The sequence below is a fragment of the Thermobia domestica genome, unplaced genomic scaffold (genome assembly GCF_964235325.1).
Source record: "Thermobia domestica unplaced genomic scaffold, izTheDome1.hap1.1 HAP1_SCAFFOLD_403, whole genome shotgun sequence".
In the NCBI taxonomy this organism is placed as follows: Eukaryota; Metazoa; Arthropoda; class Insecta; order Zygentoma; family Lepismatidae; genus Thermobia; species Thermobia domestica.
The window spans coordinates 98,117-117,782 of NW_027656113.1; the positions used below are offsets into that span (position 1 = coordinate 98,117).

Genomic DNA, 19,666 nt, shown 5'->3' on the forward strand with positions numbered 1-19,666 from the left:
GCCATATTTTTAAAATATAAAATCACTGTTCTAGTTTTAAAACTCTATATATTTCCTAGGCTAATATTTATTTTCAAGATAGTTACATCATGCACATTGGTCTTACTTTTTAAAAATACCACATCCTACACACAGACTACCTACCCTCTTTCTACACGATTTATTTACCATTACTCAAACTATTCTTCACATACTATTCGTTATATTATTATTTGTCCCCCTCTCTTTTTCTTTTGTTCGTTTGTTTCATACAGTCTATTAGGTGGTCTTCTGATTCGTACTAATTTTCTCGGTGACTGTCGATCTTGCTCTTCTATTCTGTCATCTTTGTGTGTAGCCTTCTGAGTGGTTGTCTGTTTTGATTATTTTCTAGTGCTTCGTCTATGAACAACTTCCTTCGTTTATGGAATCGTATCTCCTCTGGATATGGTTTTGACTTTGCCCCTTCTTGGCATCTTGTAGCTTTTGGAAAAGTTAGTTGATGACGGTGACACTTCTATATGCTTCTTCGTATTATTATTAACAACGCCACTGGACTCACCTTTCTGATTTGTTAAACTTGTAAAACTTTGATAAAATATCTCCTCGAGGATTCTTCACCCTAGACCACTTTGTTTTCCTCCTCTTGTCCAAGTTCTTTCTGTCTATTCGCGATCACTTCCTTCTGTACAATATTACAACAGTTCTTTCTGTCTATTCGCGATCACTTCCTTCTGTACAATATTACAACATCGTGCGTGGTTGGTAACTTATCGCTGATGATTTCTCTATTGCCTTACTTGGTGCGTACAAATATCTCCTCCTGCTTTGCTTTCCAATTTGCGGCTTCATGTAGTTTTATTGGACAGATATTGCTTCTTCAAAAAGTGCTTTACTGCATATACAACGTTTTCCGCAGTACCATTGCTTTTCAGATTATATGATGTGGTTAGCACAGCCGTAATGCTTTTTTCCATTAGGTATGTGATGAATTCATACATTGTAAATGGAGGTCTGTTGTCGGATACTAATGTCTTCGAATACTCGAAAATTTAGAATAATTCCTCTAGCTTGTATTTAGTTTCGGCTTTCGTAGTTGAATTCACATTCCACACACAGATTCATAATGAATAATTGTCCACAAAAGAATTGTGATCTTATACTATCAAACTAATATTTATGTACTCTTACCGTCTGTTTATCTTCTGACTTCTCTCCAGCTACTATATTAATTCTTCGAGTTGATTCTGTGCATGCTACGTTTCATATGATTCACTTATTTCCTAGATATCATGCTCCAAAAAAGTCTACCAAACTACTTCCTTAGCTACCGCTTGAGTTCTCCATGTATCTAAAGGATTTTTGTGTAACTGGTCCAGATTCGTTTTCCTTTACCGGTGTGGAAGGATGGTTTTGCCTCCTATAATCACACATTTGTCCACAACCGAAAGCTTTTATCTGAAGAGAGTTCTTAGCTCTGTGGTGTTACGATGTTCTTTGATCTTCCTGTGCCAGCCCTTCACTAATCATTCTCTGACTTGACTATTTTCTAACAATCAGTTTTGTTCCATTGCTTCCATGACTTATGTCGTTAACTGTGCCACCATCATTTGACTTGTACATTCTTTCTTCTCTATTTTTATATCTGTTGGTGACTTAATAGTAATCTGGACAGGAAATTTTCTATTTCTACTTGTTTACTGTAAAGGATTTTGAAATCATACGACGATAAAAATAGCATCCATGATTGACATTTTAGTGAAGGTGCGTCTAGTATATCGTTTTCTCCAAATATTATCTTAACAGACATCGAATCCTTAATATTCGTAAAGCTCCAACCGAATAAGTATTTATCTAATTTCTTTACTCCATGGATGATCGCTAATGCTTCCCATTTGAACTGTACATAGCTACGTTCTACATTACTCAGTGTTGCATATGAACACATCATTATCTTCAATTTATTATTCACTTTGTTACAGAGCATAACACCTACTTTGTCTTGTGATGAATTCGTTAGTAATACTACTTTTTTTTTGGTGTGTGTGTGTGTGTGTGTGTGTGTGTGTGTCGAATAACTATTGCATTTCTCCATTCTTTAATATTTTCTTCACTTATATAATTCTTGTGCTTGTCTTTCATCCCAACACCTTGTGGCTCCTTTTCTCACTAATGCATACCGCGAGGATATTTTTGTAGGTAACCCGGGTAGTTGTCTATAGTAAAGTGAAAGCCTGCATAAAAAGTATCTCCAATTGTGTTACATTATTTGGTTCAGGACACTTCATGATCCTTTCCAACTTATCTTCCACTGGTCTAGTTCCTTTTGGACTAATTTGATGCCTCAAATACACTATTTTTTGTTTGAAGAAAATAAAATTATCTATCCGCAGCCTAATGTTCAATTGTGTCTTTTCATAGCAATCATGTATGTCCTGCTCCCTTATTATCACATTATCTAGAAAGCACACAGCTTACATGGGTTCTGATAACACTGACTCCGTGAATTTTCTAAATAAATAAATAAATAAAATAAAATATATATGCGCTGCACAGCTTAACTCGAATGCTAGTGCTTGGTGTTTTTACAGACCCCAAAGCCTCTTTAGCATCAATGTATATTACTGAATGCCATTGATTAGCAATGATTGGTACAGTTGATTTAGACTACATTATACGAAACAGTTGACATTCTTCAGCTCATTCATCAAGTCCTCGATGCATGACAGTGGGCGTGATACGTTTCCCAGATACTGTTACTTGAATGTTCTAGCATAACGTAATATTTCCATCCTTTTTCTTCCAGGGTTCCCATGACTTGGAAAATCAGGGAACTTTATTTTTGTCAGGGAAATTATTGAAAAGTTCTTTAATGCCAGGGAAACCAATTAGTCATTCTCGATAATTAAGACAACTTTGAAATAATAGGGTTATTTGGGATTTAGATATCATGCAATACAATAATATAGAATATTATAATAGATTACAGATGCATTAAGTTATACCAAGGTGTATTATGCCATGATTTGTGGTTAGGTTTATAATTCTAAAATCAGTTGAGTTATAGTATCTTGAATCCCTTAATATGGATAGTGTGGCGTATCTGATCTTATGAACTGAAATACAGACGTCTTTTTAACCAACTTAAAAACACGAGGTTCTCAGTTTGATCTGTTTATTTGTGTTGCGCGTATGTTCAAATGTAACTCTTTGACACAAGTGCACCGATTTTCTCTATTTTTTATTTCTATTTTTTGTTTGTTTGAAAGAGGTTTCCTGTTGTTCCACCTAAATTTCATGAAAATTTAAGGGAGCTCTAGTCTTCCTGTAGTCTTCGGAGCTACGCCATGAAATTTCTCAATGGCTGACAATGCTTACACCATAATTGTGTGTATGATTAGTTATAATTTCGACATAGGTGCACTACTTTCGTTGATTTATTCTTTGTTTGAATAAGTTCGTTCTCGCGGTGGTTTCGTGTAAATTTCATTAGAATCTGATGATACGTCAATAGCTGGTAGCCTTAATAGTGTATGTATGTTCGCGGATAATACCGTATCGCGTTATGACCTATGGAACCCGGAGGTTCAATGCCGCGTTCACAAAAGCTCTCCACTGACTTCTGTCCTTAGCTAACTGCATCCAGTTTCTACTTTGTATTCCAATCTCTGCGAGATCCATCTTAATATTGTCCTCTCATCTGCGCCTAGGTCTTCCTAATGGTCGTTTTCCGATTGGTCTTCCAGTCAAGACTTTGAAAGCGTTTCTACTTTCTTCCATTCTAGCTACATCACCCGCCCACCTAAGCCTCCTAGACTTCACGACCCTAACAATGTTGGGTAAACCGTATAAATTATGTAGTTCCTCGTTATGAAGTTTCCGCCATTCCCCATTCCCGTTCCTCTTGGGTCCGAATATTCGTCTCAGGATCTTGTTCTCAAATACTTTTAGTCTATGTTCTTCCCTCAGAGTAAGCGACCATGTTTCGCAACCATACAGAACAACAGGCATGATTATCGTTTTGTATATTTTAAGCTTCAGATTCCTCGATAGAATTCGCGACAACAAGAGATTTTGAACCGAGTAGTAACACGAATTCCCTGCTTTTAGTCGACATTTAATTTCTTTGTGAATATGATTTTCCTCTGTTAATACTGATCCTAGATATTTGAAACTATCCACTTTATCAAAAGTATTATTTAATATTTTAACGCATCCATAATTTGCCGTATTACGGTCCCGACGCACTTCCATGTATTTAGTTTTCTCTGCATTTACTTCTAAACCCATGTCCCTGCAAGCGTTTAATAAGACCTCTGCATTTCTTTCTATTGTTCTCCTATCATCCCCTATTAAATTTACATCATATATATATATATATATATATATATATATATATATATATATATATATATATATATATATATATATATATATATATATATATTTGGTCATGCATGTTTTTAGGCCGACTCACTGTATAGGAAGTTAGTGTCCTATCGGTAGTTAAGATACCTAACTAAACTGACGGAATTACGAGAAAATGGAAAAATTAAATTAAACTTTGTCAGGGAAATAGGTAACCTTTGTCAGGGAAAGTCAGAGAAAGCCGTTTACAAAAATCTGTGCTAACTAGGGATGGGCAAAACCGGTTTCTAGAGAAACCGAAATCCGAAAAACCGACATTTCGGTTTTCTCCAAAAAACGGTACGGGTTTCTCCAAAACTGGTTCGGTGAAAACTTTTGGAAAGAACATGAAACTATTTCTGTGGAAACGGAATCGATTTCCGAACAACGAAACGCTATTCTTGTCAGAAATAGAACCAATTTTGGAAAAAGCGGAAACGGTTTTAAAGAAAACCGGATGCGGTGAAAAACGAACCGGTTTTGAAGAAAACCAAAACCGGTTTCAGTGAAAAACTGCTCTTTTGAAAATTTTCAAAAGCTGGTTTTGGTTTTTCTAAAAAAACTTTTTTTTTTGCTCATCACTATGCTAACCCTTTCTTCACTAATACTAGTGGTGTCGCGCAATTGAAATAATCCACTTTGGTCAAAATTCTTTATTACACCAACTTGTCTAACTCCTCTTTCTCTCGTAGTTTTAGACTTGTTGTCACTTCGTGTGCCTTCTGGAAAATTTACATTGCTTCTGCTTTCACTCGTAATGCCACTCGAATTCTTGCTGCGACTGCTTTCTGGACCTGCGGGGTTCGTACCGTTCGTGGTCTGCCACTCCTTGCGCGGTCAGCTGCCGTTTCAGTCTTGGTGTATCGTTGTATGGCGTGATACACAATCTCTTGCTGATTTGTAGGGTTTCAAGAGGTTGAAAATCTCACCTGCTGTCTTCCCGACCTTGTGTAGTGCAATTACTGCTACACGATTTTCGTAATCGCCCTACTCCATCAGACCTCAGTACAATATCAACGTATGGCATGAACAGTCAAACACACACTACATGCATCTTACACTTTATACATAGGTGGCAGCATTGTGCCACTCCGGATGCCTACAGCGCCACTCCAAACTTTGTGACAGTATTTATGATATAACTAGGTAGTCTTGTTAATTTGTTTTTAGTGTATATACTGTATATTGTCAATACCTATTTCCTTTCATTATCATTTAGGGTGAAAGTGTGGATTTGTCGTTATATTTGCCTGAAGTATGTACAAATAGAAGTGTGATCCTTGCTTTGGATACCAATGCCAAAATTCTCGGACGCCACGGTAGTTTACGACAGTCATCCGATGCCTCCAGAAAGTGGAGAAATGTTTGTCAAAAAAGGTAAGGATATATTAGTGTAACGCATTTGTCTGTTATTTTCCTTTGTTAATCGTCATTGCATGAGCTTAATTTTTGTTAGATTGAATAATGCATTTGATGATACAGATAGGGTTACTATATTTTGACGTTAACCGTTTGCAGTGGACTTATGTAGAAAGTGTAGTCGGCTGCTAAACGATGACTGATCAGGATAACAACTGTGTGAAATATATATTAAGTATTTGCCGTTTTCGCCTATTTCAATATATTCATCAATCCTATCCAGCAGCTTTTTGCTCATGCTTTCTGTCGCAGTTGCATGAATTTTCCGGAAATGAAATGGAATTCTTGCAGCAAGGAAGGCTGAATTATTCTAAATCCTTATTTCTGCATATTCAGGTTCGTTGTTTATTATGAGAACAAAACATTACGTAAATATACGTTGCGAAAAGACAGGATAAGTTGAAGGGAAAAAAAGCAATAAGGGAGAGGAAAATATTCTTACTCCTTTCTTTTTAGTTTTGAGAAAAAAAAATTGTGACAGTGAAAAGGGTCTGATTCGAGATTTCATGGATTCACACACCTCCTGGCCTCTCCTATTATTTAATAAATAAATTAATAATAATAATAATAATAATAATAATAATAATAATAATAATAATAATAATAATAATAATAATAATAATAGAACATGCATATTCGTCTCGTTGTATATATTCGGAACTAAAGGGTGCATCGTTCAACGTATCAGGACCAAATTTTAAAGCTAAGATTTTATAAGCGCCTCCAAGATGAAATTTCAAATTTTCCTTACCCTTCTCCTCTCCAATAAGGTTTACTCGAGGATAAAAATCACTATTGTTTCGAGAAACGACCCCAATCACTTCGCTTAAATCTCATAAATCAATATTTTATTGAAGAACCTGCAAATTACAGAGATGAGGAAAAGGCAAAAGGGTGTATTTTTCTTTGCCAATCTCAAAAATTGTTTTAAACCAATAAATTAAGTAAGGTTTCTTGAATTCTAAACTTCAATTTGATATAAATAGGCTGTGTATTTTGCAGGTTCTTAAATACTTATTTTAAAGTACGTAAGCGTTTAATCCATTGAAACTATCTTGGAATTAAAATAAAACTCATTTTTTGTAAATCCATTTTCTTTACTTTTAAATGATTCTTCTTCTTATTTTTTTTCTAACATTTTTAGATCACAAATATCTGAACTGTAGTTCTTAGGTCCATAAATTGCCTTGTAAACTCCATTTCGTGGTTCGTGCAAATAAGTTTGACTACGAGTTCCCAAAGATTATTGGAGAAACTAATATGAAACGAACTAGACATACTGCCTTTCCGTACTTTACTGTAAGAAATATTCGATCGAGTGCTAGATCTAACTTTTGTAGCATAAATTATGAAAGGAAATGTCAAACAACTGAATAAATGCAATAAAAGTGATAAAACGCATCATAATTGAGAGCATGTGGACAAACACTCTACTTGATGTTACAAATGTGCTTCCTTCTGCATCTACATATTAAAAAATATGTATTGTTGCGTACTCAGATTTCAGTATTTTCCTTCCAGTTCAGTTAATTTAGGGGATTGTATTTTGTATATTCTGGCTATGATCATCATCATCATATATATATATATATATAAAACCCGCTAGAATCAATGTTTAATTTAGATTTTTAATTTTATTAGTTACCTTCATCTCATTTACTGTGTGTTGGATCTCCCGTATATTACCCAAAGTAAGTTAAAGGAACATTTAGGAGATGCAAAAATACCGACACAACGTGTTTTTTTTTTTTTTTTTTTTCCTGAACACTTATTCAGAAATTAACAACATTAACAAGTTGAAATTTTGACTGAGGTCTCAGTCGTAATTTGAGAATCATGCGAAGCATTTAACATCAAGACTTTAAATCGTATTTGAATATTGAAGAAAATATAGAAAATCTAAATAAATTTTGGGTGAAGAACAATTTTAATTCTAATATGAAATAAGTATGTTTACAGATTAGTAATTGGCAGCATTTAACATCTACAAATGATATTACGATTTCACACAACTTAAATCGAAGCTGTCCACATATTATATATCCAATTAATAATCTAAACGTTTTCCAAAACATCGAAAATAGATATGGTATGATTTGAAAGGGCTTGGTGTGTAAACGCATAGGTGAGAATAACATCATTATTTTATCTCTACTTACGTCAATAGTTTTATTATAAAACTCGTCGGCCACTTCGTTTTAAAATTTTGATTCTCATTTGCACTTTGAAGCAACAGGAATGTTCGTGTGTGCACGTTTTGGCAGTATTCAGTATTGTATACATAATTTAATGGCACTTCTGCTGGACACTTCGTCGAGCGGATGAAGATGGGAAGAAATTACGGGTTATGAAAAATGGCTTTGAGGCTTCCGATATGACATCATATTGAAATACCAATCCAATCCACATAAATTTTCTTCTCTCTCTGTTTCTTTTGCTTGTTAACCAGATTAAACATTTCGGAAGGTGGCTTTGTTAGTGTTGAGTAATATTATTTTCACTATTTGCGAGTAAATAATTAATTTTTCATTGAAGTGTATATGAGCCGTTCTGAGTAGTAAGGGTGAACTCAAAAGATATTTTCCCCTGGGAATATACTCTGAACAGCCGAAATAATAGTCCATTTATTTTGAAACTCTGTTTTCTAAGGGAAGACGAACGGCATAGGCACGAGAACTGTCTGTTACATAGCATTTTGGTATTACTTCTCTAACAAATCATGTGGACGATAAATTTCCAGAAGTTCAGATTGCACGTAGTAGCCTTTTGATGAGTTCACTTTTGCTACCCGGAACGTCAGATATATTTATTTCAGTTGAATTGGGGTATTAATATTGGTTCAAAAATTTTCTTCCAGTCTATATATATACTGTTTTCTAAACCCTGATACTTAGTCATTAATCTAAAGGACAAAATGGTGGGAAGTCAAGGGTATGATTTAAAAAGAAGCTAGTGTTGTTTAGCTATTACATAACTTACATCCAGTGATGTATTGCTAGAACTTTTGATAGGTATCTACTCAACTATTTCTTTAAAATTATAGCGTATACCCACCCTTATATCATTCATTACATCCCTATTTAAAGGAAGTATATGCTGAAGTGTAAAAATATTAGGTGAGTATACGCCATATACCCCGTATACCCTCCATTACGTTCCTGCTTATACCCCTTATTTGAGTTGAGACGGAAAGAGTGCTACGTGGTCTTATGCAACATTTGTACATATAAAATATGTATAGTATATTATTCTTTTCCAATAATCATGTAGTGTGTATGCTTTCATTGTCGTTACATAAACTGTTTCTAATTTATTTTCTTCTACTTATAGCAATGGTTGGGTGGATTGTTGGTCAGTTCCTATTGTTGCTCTCAGCATCAACTATATTTATTACCCGATCCCTCCCTTGGGTCCCACACCTCAAGCGGATATCACAACTCCTGAAAAGGAAGAAATTTTGTTATCACCGATTAGAATTCCAAGAAATCAGAAGTCACCGTTACAGTGGACAGCACCGGTAAGTCTCGTGCATTTCTCAGATTTTAGCGGTGTAGTGTTAGAATCCCTCTTATCACTGCTTGATACACTCAAGTATATGATTATAAGATAAGAGGTTGAGTATACGTATAATAGATGTAACAAAAGTCATTAGGAAAAACTAAATCAAGTGCACATGATTGATAGTGAAACTAATGAAGTTGACCATAGTTTTATGGAACATACGATTAACATAACTCACCTTGTTCTTTCCTACCTGTTTCATTAAAAAAATAATAATTAACTTAAGCGTCGAATTTTGTCAGTATTGTTAAGATATAAGTAAACAGAAAGGGTTTAGTAGGGATAAGATTATGTAAGATTAATTGATCTTATTTGGTAAAGGCTGTGCTGTCTGGAGGGTTCCATGCAGGTTTTTACATTCTGCAAATTTTCAATTTAGCTGTTATAAGAAATCGGTGGAACATTAGTGCTCTTGTACAAAGGATTTAATTTTCTTTTGTAAGATTTTCTAAAGGTTTCCATTTAAATAATATGCCTTGAATAATAACTTAAATAAGCTTAATCACACTTCCTCGAAATTAGCTAATTTTTAAGTTCAGTGCTCGAATAAATATTGTATTATGTTTCTAAATTATTTATAGGACACCTTCTGATAGTTTTTTTTTTCTTTGTTTTGAACTAATTGTGTGTATATAATAATTTTATATGTTGTAGGAGTGATTAACACAATCTATGTTGATATTATAATTGAACAGATAACAGAAACTTTCTATTATAGTCATGCTTTAATCATATAATAGTCATTGTTACAGGATGGTTCTCAGAAGTTTGATCCAACCACACTACCTCCGGACAAAGTTTCATTAGAACTTGAAATTGGTCCCTCTGTCTTATTGCTCTATGGATCTCTTCTTCGAAGCTTTATGCATTTAAAAGTAAGTAGCAAAAGGAAAATGTAATAATTAATATGCTCATTTTGTAAACTAATTTTGCAGTTAATACTTATAAACTACATTGAAACGTAAGGCATTTTCTCTAATAGTTTCGTTTTAATATGGAAATAAGTATATGTATTATTATTATTTTCAAGTTTCCTGGTTAATGTAGGTTGGTATTTGTATTTACTTTTTCTTTCATTTTTTTAAATATGAAATACTTGAACGAGTCGGGGGCACCGTGGCTCAGTGATAGAGCGCTTATCCCTGGGGCGTGGGATCCGTGGTTCGATTCCCAGTCAAATAAGTTTGTGGTGGACAACATCGTGTCCGTGGGTTTTTGCTCAGGGTACTCCTATTTCCTCCCACACTCTCATTCCAGCAATTATTCCATCATCATTCGCTTGCCTGAAGCATCTGTCTCCCTTAGTCTACAGGGAATAATCGTGGAACATTCAACTGAGATATTCCATTACATGAGTCACCTCACACAATATGCGAATAAAACTTTTTTCTGTAGTAATATTTGATTATAACGAACATATGTAATAATTTTCAACACAGCACATATTTTCATGTTTGCATAGTTATATTGTTTTTTTTTCTTAAGAGAAAAAGAACGAGTAATATATATATATTTAACATTTTACTCGGTCGTGAAGTATTTTTTCTAGTACATGAGACTGTTTATAAAACTTACTGAAAATTGTAAATAATGCCCTGTTGAAAGAGAAATTATTATTTTATGAAATTCTACCATATATTTCAGTAGAACAAATTTTTCAGATGACCAATCACTTCGAGAGCTCAACATTTCTTGAAGTAACTTTTAATATTAAGACTGAGTTTTAAAACAATTTTGTTTCTTTTGAAGCATACAGCCAGCAACATAGTGCTTGCTATATTTCCAAAAGTTAGTGATTAATTGTACTTACTAAATAATTATCCATGTCTACCAACTCAAGGTGCAGAAACACTAGGATTGTAACAGCTTTAAAATTAATTGCTTTTGGTCTCATTCAGTTTAGTATTGATTTGTACATTCATTTTTTTAATTTTTATTTATTTATTTATTTATTTATTTTTGAGTATTTCCCACTTTTATTTTATACAAAATTTTGATTAAAGCTTGTGTTTGTTGTGTTCTCTGAAGTTATAATAGTCATTCATCAAACACGTGTTCGTTTTCAACTTAACCTTAGCCTTTAATATTGTAATGTTTAATCATTAGGTCATTAGATGGTTTAATAAAATTACGTAGTTATGATCTGTTATTATATTTAATTACGTACTATGATCGCCAGTTACTATTTCTAACTTGTTCTAAATCATTATCAATCAGTTATAAATTATTTATTGGTCTTACCATTGTTGAAACGTATCTACATGTACAAATGCTCTGTTAATCTGATTTCTACGAAGGTATCACATACCTTGTTTGTACAAAGGCTGATCCAGTTGTGAAAATGATTCCTAATAACTGAAAGTGAAGAAATAATTTTGAGTGCAGCAGGATATAACTATTGGGCGTCAAATTTTATTTCATTACAATATCTAACATTCCTCTCATTTTGTCATGAATTACCATGAAAAATCTTTTTATGAATCCCTCTTTGTTCTTAGGAAAACATTTTTGGAGAGGATCAATCATTTACTGACATGCAGCGTGCTCAACCACCTTCAGTAGCGTCCACAGAAGGAGCGGCAACAACTGTTAATCAGGAAACTGAGCCAGGACCAAAGAAGGAATTCGATCCTCGACCATATCGACCGTTAGATGTCCAGGTTTCTATAACGATGCATGACGTACAAGCTCATCTAGTCAAGGTATGTTGAGGTTATTTTTTCTTACATGATAGTTTATCAAAGGGTTGTAATGAACTTTATTTCAGATTAGCAAAATGCAGAACTTTATTATTTTGAAACTAGAGAAAACCAGTTTCTGATTATTAATGGTAAAGTTAAAGCTTAATCGAACTTAATATGTTCTAAAATTTAAATTTAAATCGATATGAAACCATTTTAGTACCATAAACTTTAGACAATTGTTCTAATCTGCGAAGAGCATGCAGAAAGTAATAACAGTATCTTGAAAAATGAGAAATCATCATTATACTCAAACAAAATAGATCATAGCAATCTACAGATTCCTTTAAATGTATTGCGATATTGTGACATCATTTACTTTGACCACGCGAGTACGGGTAGTTGTTTCGAAATGTTACTTTTTGACATCGTGCTGTGATTGAATTTCTTGTTAAAGAAGGGATTCTTGTTGTTGAAATTTACTCTAAACTTTAATGTGCGTATGAAGATGTGTCCATTGGTGTTAGAAGATGAGTGAAAAATGCTAAAAATGAAAATATATGAGCATCTAAGATCAGCCTTCAAGCAGTCGCGTACGAACTTCCTCAATGTAACGCAACAGAGAATAGATGACATCATTACAGATGACATAGACTGTTCACTGTAAACACAGTTGAAGCTATGAAGACAGAGTGCTATTGAAATTGCTATTAAGACATAGTGCAGTACAGGAAATGATTCCAAGGTTAGATTAACGAAACATTTATTGCTGCTAGGTCCCACCTTGTTGAAGGCTGAACACAAATTGCAACGAAAAAAAAATATTTAAGAATTCTTTACCGTCGATAAGAGTTTTGTGTGTGTGTGTGTTTTAGTTGGTTTGGAGTGTAGCGTCCCTTTCAGCACCGAGGCAGTATAAAACGTGGACCTACGGCTTAACGTAGGATCCGAACAACATGAGCTTTTATCGGGAATCGAACCCGGGTCTCCCATACCAAAGACACGTACGTTAACCATCTAGCCACAAGGGAGCTCCGATTTTTATTGAATGTTGTGACCGGTGATTAAGACTTTTTTCATCATAAACCAGAAATAAAATGTGGAGTGGCACAATTCTACGTCGCCGACAAAAAGGAAAGCAAAGTCAGTCTTCTGGCAAAGGTATAGGCACCATCTTCTGGGATGCAGAAGGGTAAATTTTGGTTGAATTTCTCAATTGTGGGACACTGTAAATACTGCCACTATGTGCGAACATTTCACAAGCTTCGTCGCCCTTTGCAGGACTAATATTGAAAAGAAAATCGTCACTCAACACAATAATACATGTCCACAGTCTGCCTAGTTCACCAGGTAAGGAAATGAAAAGAACTGATTGGGAAATTCTGCATTTTTCCTATAGTCCCTACATTGCACCTTCTATCATCTGTTCAATTCTATAAATTGTTATCCAATACTACCACACAACGGAGAACATATAAAAGCAGTGCGAGCAGGTGGAATTGACCCTACTGTAAGGGTATTTTCAGACTTCCGAAAAAGGAGGCGTAATGCATGCAAAGAAATGGAATCTTTATTGAAAAATAAAAGTATGTGTATGAAGATATAATATGTTTTTGTTTAGTAAAACCAAAACTTGATTCATGAAAAATTGTTGCTCATTACTTCCAGTATGACTCTTGTAGTATTTTTCTTTTGTCTAGTACATATTTCTCTAAATTTGTAATACTGTGTACTTCATGTGAAGAAATCTGAAACTTTCTAAAGCAAGTATATGTTTTTTTTTTTTCTTTCTTCAGAATTGCTCTGAGAAAGATCCTCCTTGTCCGATTATTTTGCTGGAGAGATTTGGATTTGAAATGAAGAAAGGTTTTCGCGAGACAAGACTTCAGTTACTTCTATCACCAGCGATTCTTCTGACGTCTGATAATGTTCCTAGATCTACAAAGGAAATGCACTTGAATCAAGGACATCTTATGTTGTCAGGCTTGCAGGTATATTTGCCCAACTCTATTTATATGATATTGTAAGGGGCTAGCAGGAACGAATTTGATTTTCGTCACTACTAACCCAAAAATACGCGAATGCCAGTCGTAAGATAGACACACATACACAAAAGTTTTTTAGTGAACTCACCAAAGTTCGGAATCTAAATTCAGTTATGGCAAACAACAGCACTACACAGCATCATTGCTTTGACTAAGTTGAAACTTTTTCTTACAGGGTAACTATGGCTAACAACTAAAACTACCTTCAAAGAAATAAGTATGTCTCTTATATAACTACAAAACCTTGATAGTTTTTGCATTTAGACTCATTGGGGTTTGTATAAAAAGAAAAAATCACTCTCAGTTCCTTGCAGTAGACCGCTTTATTGCATATCTTAGAACAATGACAAGATGAAATTGTAAGAAAGAGGCATGTCTCTAAATGGTGTGTAAAGTGTTCCATAAAAAATAACTTACTGCTGCAACAAACAAAAAATAAAGTTTCTAATGACATGTACCTTCTCTAGTACAATAATAATAATAATAATAATAATAATAATAATAATAATAATAATAATAATAATAATAATAATAATAATAATAATAATAATAGTAGTAGTAGTAGTAGTAGTAATTGGAGGGATGGTTCCAGGATTCACTACAAGGATCAGTAAGTTTCAGTAAGTTATTAAAAAAAAAAAAAAAAGCACTTTTTCTCATGTAGGTGAAATGAAATTACCTCAGTACCTGGCTATAGCACAGTTGGCTTTATTGATATAGTCCAAATCTCAAGGAATATTCTGTTGAACCGCTTTCGAAAGCGATAATCTTAGCCCAAGGGATGGGGTAAGGAGGAGGATCTGGCTATAGTTAGTCACATTGTCTGTGCAGCTCGGCGCTATTTATGGTACCTAAGTCCAACCTAGGTTGGTTGATCTTGTTCAAAGGCGACTCTACAGAAGATCAACTTTCCCTGTCTTGCTTTCCATAGGAATGCACCTGTCAGGCCTGCGATGACTTCAGTGGAGTCCTCTGTTCGTAGTGTACTCGGGCACTTTTTATAGGAATGCTTCACTCAGCATATTCATTCATCGAACAGAGGCCCTGTCTGAGCGAGAAGTACCAGAAATTGTTAGCTTTTAAAGTAGTCGTTTGCACATGTTATATATTGCATATGACACGGGGGGGGGTCAGTGGTATATAAATATGATAAATTATTGTAAAAGAATATGTAACATTTATAATCGTAATATAAAACACCATAATACTAATTGTAACATATTACCCTTTTTTATACGTAGATTTTTTGTTCAAGTTTTATTAGAAGCAACGAGAAAAGAAGTGACCTCGTTATCTAACAGAGAGGTCAGCTAAGTTCACAGGAGGGAAGATAGAACATTCAGTGATGCTCTCTTTTAAGAACTCTCTTATTTAACACAGAAAAACAAGAATATTTGTTTTAGAATTTATTTTTCATGAAAAATAGAACGTAAAAATTAAAATTGCAAATACAAAAGCAAAAGCATTGTTGTGAGACATTACAACATAGTGTGTAAATTATAGTATGTGATATAGATGTAGGCGGATAATAGAATTTTCAGTTGCCATTAATCAAAAGAGCTATTTTTATCGAGGCAACAGTGTGGCTCAGATTGCAAATGAAGAATGTAGTGACGGCTCCATAGTTTTGCAAGAGGGAAGTCACATTGACAGTAGCGTTGTAGTGTTGGTCGAACTTCTATTTCTTTCTCTCCTATTTTTAGAAATTTTGATTTTGTTCATTCTTTTTATTGCGGAAGTTCTCTTATGAGTGACAGGTATCAGTTATTCCTTCTTGTGACGAGGACGAATAACCTTGCCGCTGACGTCCACACTAAAGCCTAATCAATCTTTAAAGGAACCGGTTCTCGTAATGAGGATGTGAAGGTAGAGTGAATCGGGCAGGCCTTTTTGATTTTAAGTAAGGTGGTGAGAATAGGATAAACAGAATTTCTTTCTGTAGGAAATTGAGGCTAGGATGTTATTGGAAGAAGTATAGGGTAGAAGATATTACAGTGGCTTTTTCTCTTCCACACACGAGTGAATTGTTTGCTGACAGTTGAGGGAATATGTACGCTTGGAGAGTGCTTCCAAGGAGATCTTAAGGTAATTGTTGTATGACTGTGTGGTGAAACAGATATGGGTGCCCCGAATGAGTAAAGTAAATTACGTTAGAGTAGGAAATGTGGCGAAGATGGAGGTCTTGAAGTGGAGATATTGCATACTGTCCGGTAGGCTTATATGTACTACTACGATATATCCATTATGAAATATAATCTCCATTCGAAAGGGCGCATTTTTTTCGATCAACTCGTGTTTATCAGACCTTTTGAAAATCAAATCACATCCATATTTTGATATTAAAATAAAATAATAATATTTAAAAATGAAAGCATTTAAATATAAATACAAGTATAAAAATTACCTATGTATTTATGTTCCTTTTTTTCTGTATAAGCTATATGTTGAATGAAAATATATTTAAAATAGAGAGTAGAAATAAGATAGAAACACTAGAACATAGACACAAGTAAAAGTAAACTATTAGCCCTTTAATTATCAACGTAAATATGTGGAAGAGTAATCTGATAAATAATCTCAGAATGTACCTCCATTTCTTTTCTCTATACTGTTATGGATTCATTCAAAAAATCATCAGTCATCAAATTTACGCTGCCGTTGCTGTCCGTATTCTCAAAACACTGGTAAGAAAAAAAATGGTAGGTTAAGTAGGAATTGGATAGATGAGAGAATTATTTACACATATAGGTAACAACTATGTACATTAATATATTATCGGGGGGCGCTGTGGCTCAGTGGTAGAGCGTTCACCTCCCGTGCTTGGGGTCCCTGGTTCGATCCCAGCTCGCGCCGTGTGGGCTTTGTGGTGGACAAACATCGTGCTCGTGGGTTTTCTCGGGGTTCTCCTGTTTCCTCCCACTTTCTTCATTTCACCATTTCATTCATTTCCCATCTTCACCGTCTCCTTTAATCTAACGGGCATAACCGTGGGACGTAAAACTTACAGATTTCATTTCATTTCATTAATATATTATCACTTGTAAACTCGAACATCTTAAGCTTTTCAGTGCATGTTATCCACATCCATTAAAATGCTTGCTTGTTTTCTTGTGGTTGATGGATGAGGTAAAGATTTCAATGGTACTATTTCAACTTGCCGACGTGGGAGATTCGTTCGAATGGAAAATCTTACATTCCTGTCTTTCTGTGGATGATAATTTTCTTGATGGCTTACACCGTATCAATATTGCGGTTTTATCTTCTAGGTTTTAAGAGAACTGATATCGGACCATCGTGGTATTTTGCACTATTGATAGCTCTTTCAGTCTGATGCGATATTCCTTTTCGTCATGCCTATGTAAATAAATTGGCACATGCATAGACTTGATACACACTTGTGGAAACCAGCATATTAGTGAATAATCCATGTTTTCTTTAGGACCATAGAGCTGTGTTAAAATTGTGCTCTGTGAAAACTGTACATAATTTGTTCGAAATTGGACGAAATAAAGCCATGTCTGTCATATCTTAGTATAATCTTCATTTTTATTAATCACTGAGAAGAAGAAATGGTTACAGTAGTAACACTCCGAAGAAAGAAAAAAAGAAATTTATATTAGGATTGAACATTGTTCAAAACTGACAACGCCAAAATAAAGGAAAATGAGACAAGGGTATGGATATAGTCATATCTTTATTTGATTCGCTTTCAAATAAATTGTAAACAGTTCTCAGGAATCTAAGTTTTAACACAATCTTTAGTTCAAAGGAATATAGAAAAAAAATTAATAAAACGTTCTCTTCACGTACTTTCTGGATTACATAAGTTTGGCTCATGTATCAAATATCGTGCATGTGCAAAGACATTTACATAGACAACGAAAAGACACAGTACATAAGACTGAAAGAACATAAATGTTTATCGAAGAATCTTTATCGGTCTTGGAAAGACAGGCATAGAGACTATTTTATTCGAATGAAGGAAATTAAATCCCGACATGGGTACTCTGGGTAGAAGTTGGAATAAAATCATTTACACTTGTACCTTTGTCATCAGCCGAAGCAGCTCAACTACTTTTTTTTTTTACATATGGAAAACAGCCACTGGAAGCCCCAAGATGTTTGCGTTTATAAGTGATAAATATAATAGTACATAATTGTTATTTGATAATGAATTCTCATTCACTCTATTTACATTACCACTTGTTTTCTATTTGTTATTTTTAATTTTTAAGCGTTTTCACTGACTTGCCATTAAACAGAAAGGGGAAGAAATAGAAAGAAATATTAAAGAAAAGAGCAGTAATGAGGACGACATATCGTCTAACCATATTGATTTTTGAGAATAAGAATATATGAATACCAGTTGTTAAAAAAGTGTGTGTGTGTAGGCGTGGTAATTAATTCTTGGTTAATCATCCCTTATTTTTACATAGATATTTGTAAGCGAGTATTGAATAGTACATGTACTGTAAGATAAGATGAATATTTTTCTATTGCAAATTAGAAAAATATCGCTCAGGAAAATTGTTTTTATATGGTAGATAAAAGATCTCTAAAATTGTATAGTAAATAAAATAAAACAAACGAGAAAAACATTTAAAAAATTGAATGACAGATATACAGGTATAATGAATGTTATGTAGTAAATTTCTAGTGTTAACTCGCTCACAGATGTCATCAGCAGAGAGTTTCGATGTATTTTATTGTTGCCGTCTAATAGTGTTTCTACTTGTGAACTTACGAAACATTAAAAATAATGAAATTAAAACGTGCATAATTGAGATTTTCACTGGAAATATAGAAAAATTAACTTGATAACTTAAGCAAATGTATGTGAATATTCATAATATTAAAATATGTGTAAATATTATTTTTCATGTCTAGGTACGAGGACATGCTATGTTTAGCGATGAAGGAAGGTCATTGGATGAAGAAACCTTGGAATATGCATGGCTCGTAGAAGTTCAGTTAGGAAAATTAAGCGGAAAACTTACGGCGCCTCAGGTAGGGATGTTCATGAAGTTCTTTTCCAGTGTACAATCTAGTTAGAGAAATAACTTTTGTGATAATTCTGTTGAATATATTTTTGTTGTTTATAGAATAATCAGGGACATCAGGGAGGGATCCGGCATCCCTTCCTGGAATTCGAATAATTAATTTGAATTAAGTTTCCGGGTATATGCAATATTACTAAATTTAATTCTCTTATATTTCTTTACGTTTTCAACTTCTGTTGTAAAATACCTGTTATTCGATACTAGGTGATCAGCAAAATACCAAAGCATTTGTCTTGCTCAATACTAGGGTGGCTACAAATTAGCTGCTGGGCGACTCCTGTGCACATCTTTTCCTTCATCTACCCTGAGCTTATTTTTATATGCCAAAATGCCACAAATTATTTTAATAATTAGCAATAAATGAGAACCAAAGGTCTACAAACTTCGCCCCTCCTGCGAAAAATCCTACAGTCGCCCACGAGAATAACTATACCGCATACAATACAAAAGAAATCCTGAGTTACGTGTGTCTCTTATTATCAACGGAACACAGTGAAGTGATTATTTTACATTT

The 19,666-nt window shown here is 34.1% G+C and overlaps 1 protein-coding gene across 1 annotated transcript in view; it reads left to right on the forward strand.

Moving 5' to 3' along the window:
* LOC145676830 (bridge-like lipid transfer protein family member 1) overlaps positions 1-19,666 on the forward strand; it is a gene marked incomplete at its 3' end in the record, with an annotated part of 144,951 nt that overhangs the window by 90,332 nt on the left and 34,953 nt on the right. The window contains exons 14-19 of the mRNA XM_081747616.1: positions 5,606-5,763; positions 9,136-9,322; positions 10,119-10,241; positions 11,865-12,068; positions 13,844-14,038; positions 18,980-19,099. Coding sequence (XP_081603742.1) covers positions 5,606-5,763; positions 9,136-9,322; positions 10,119-10,241; positions 11,865-12,068; positions 13,844-14,038; positions 18,980-19,099 — 987 coding nt within the window. The remainder of the gene's footprint in view (positions 1-5,605; positions 5,764-9,135; positions 9,323-10,118; positions 10,242-11,864; positions 12,069-13,843; positions 14,039-18,979; positions 19,100-19,666) is intronic.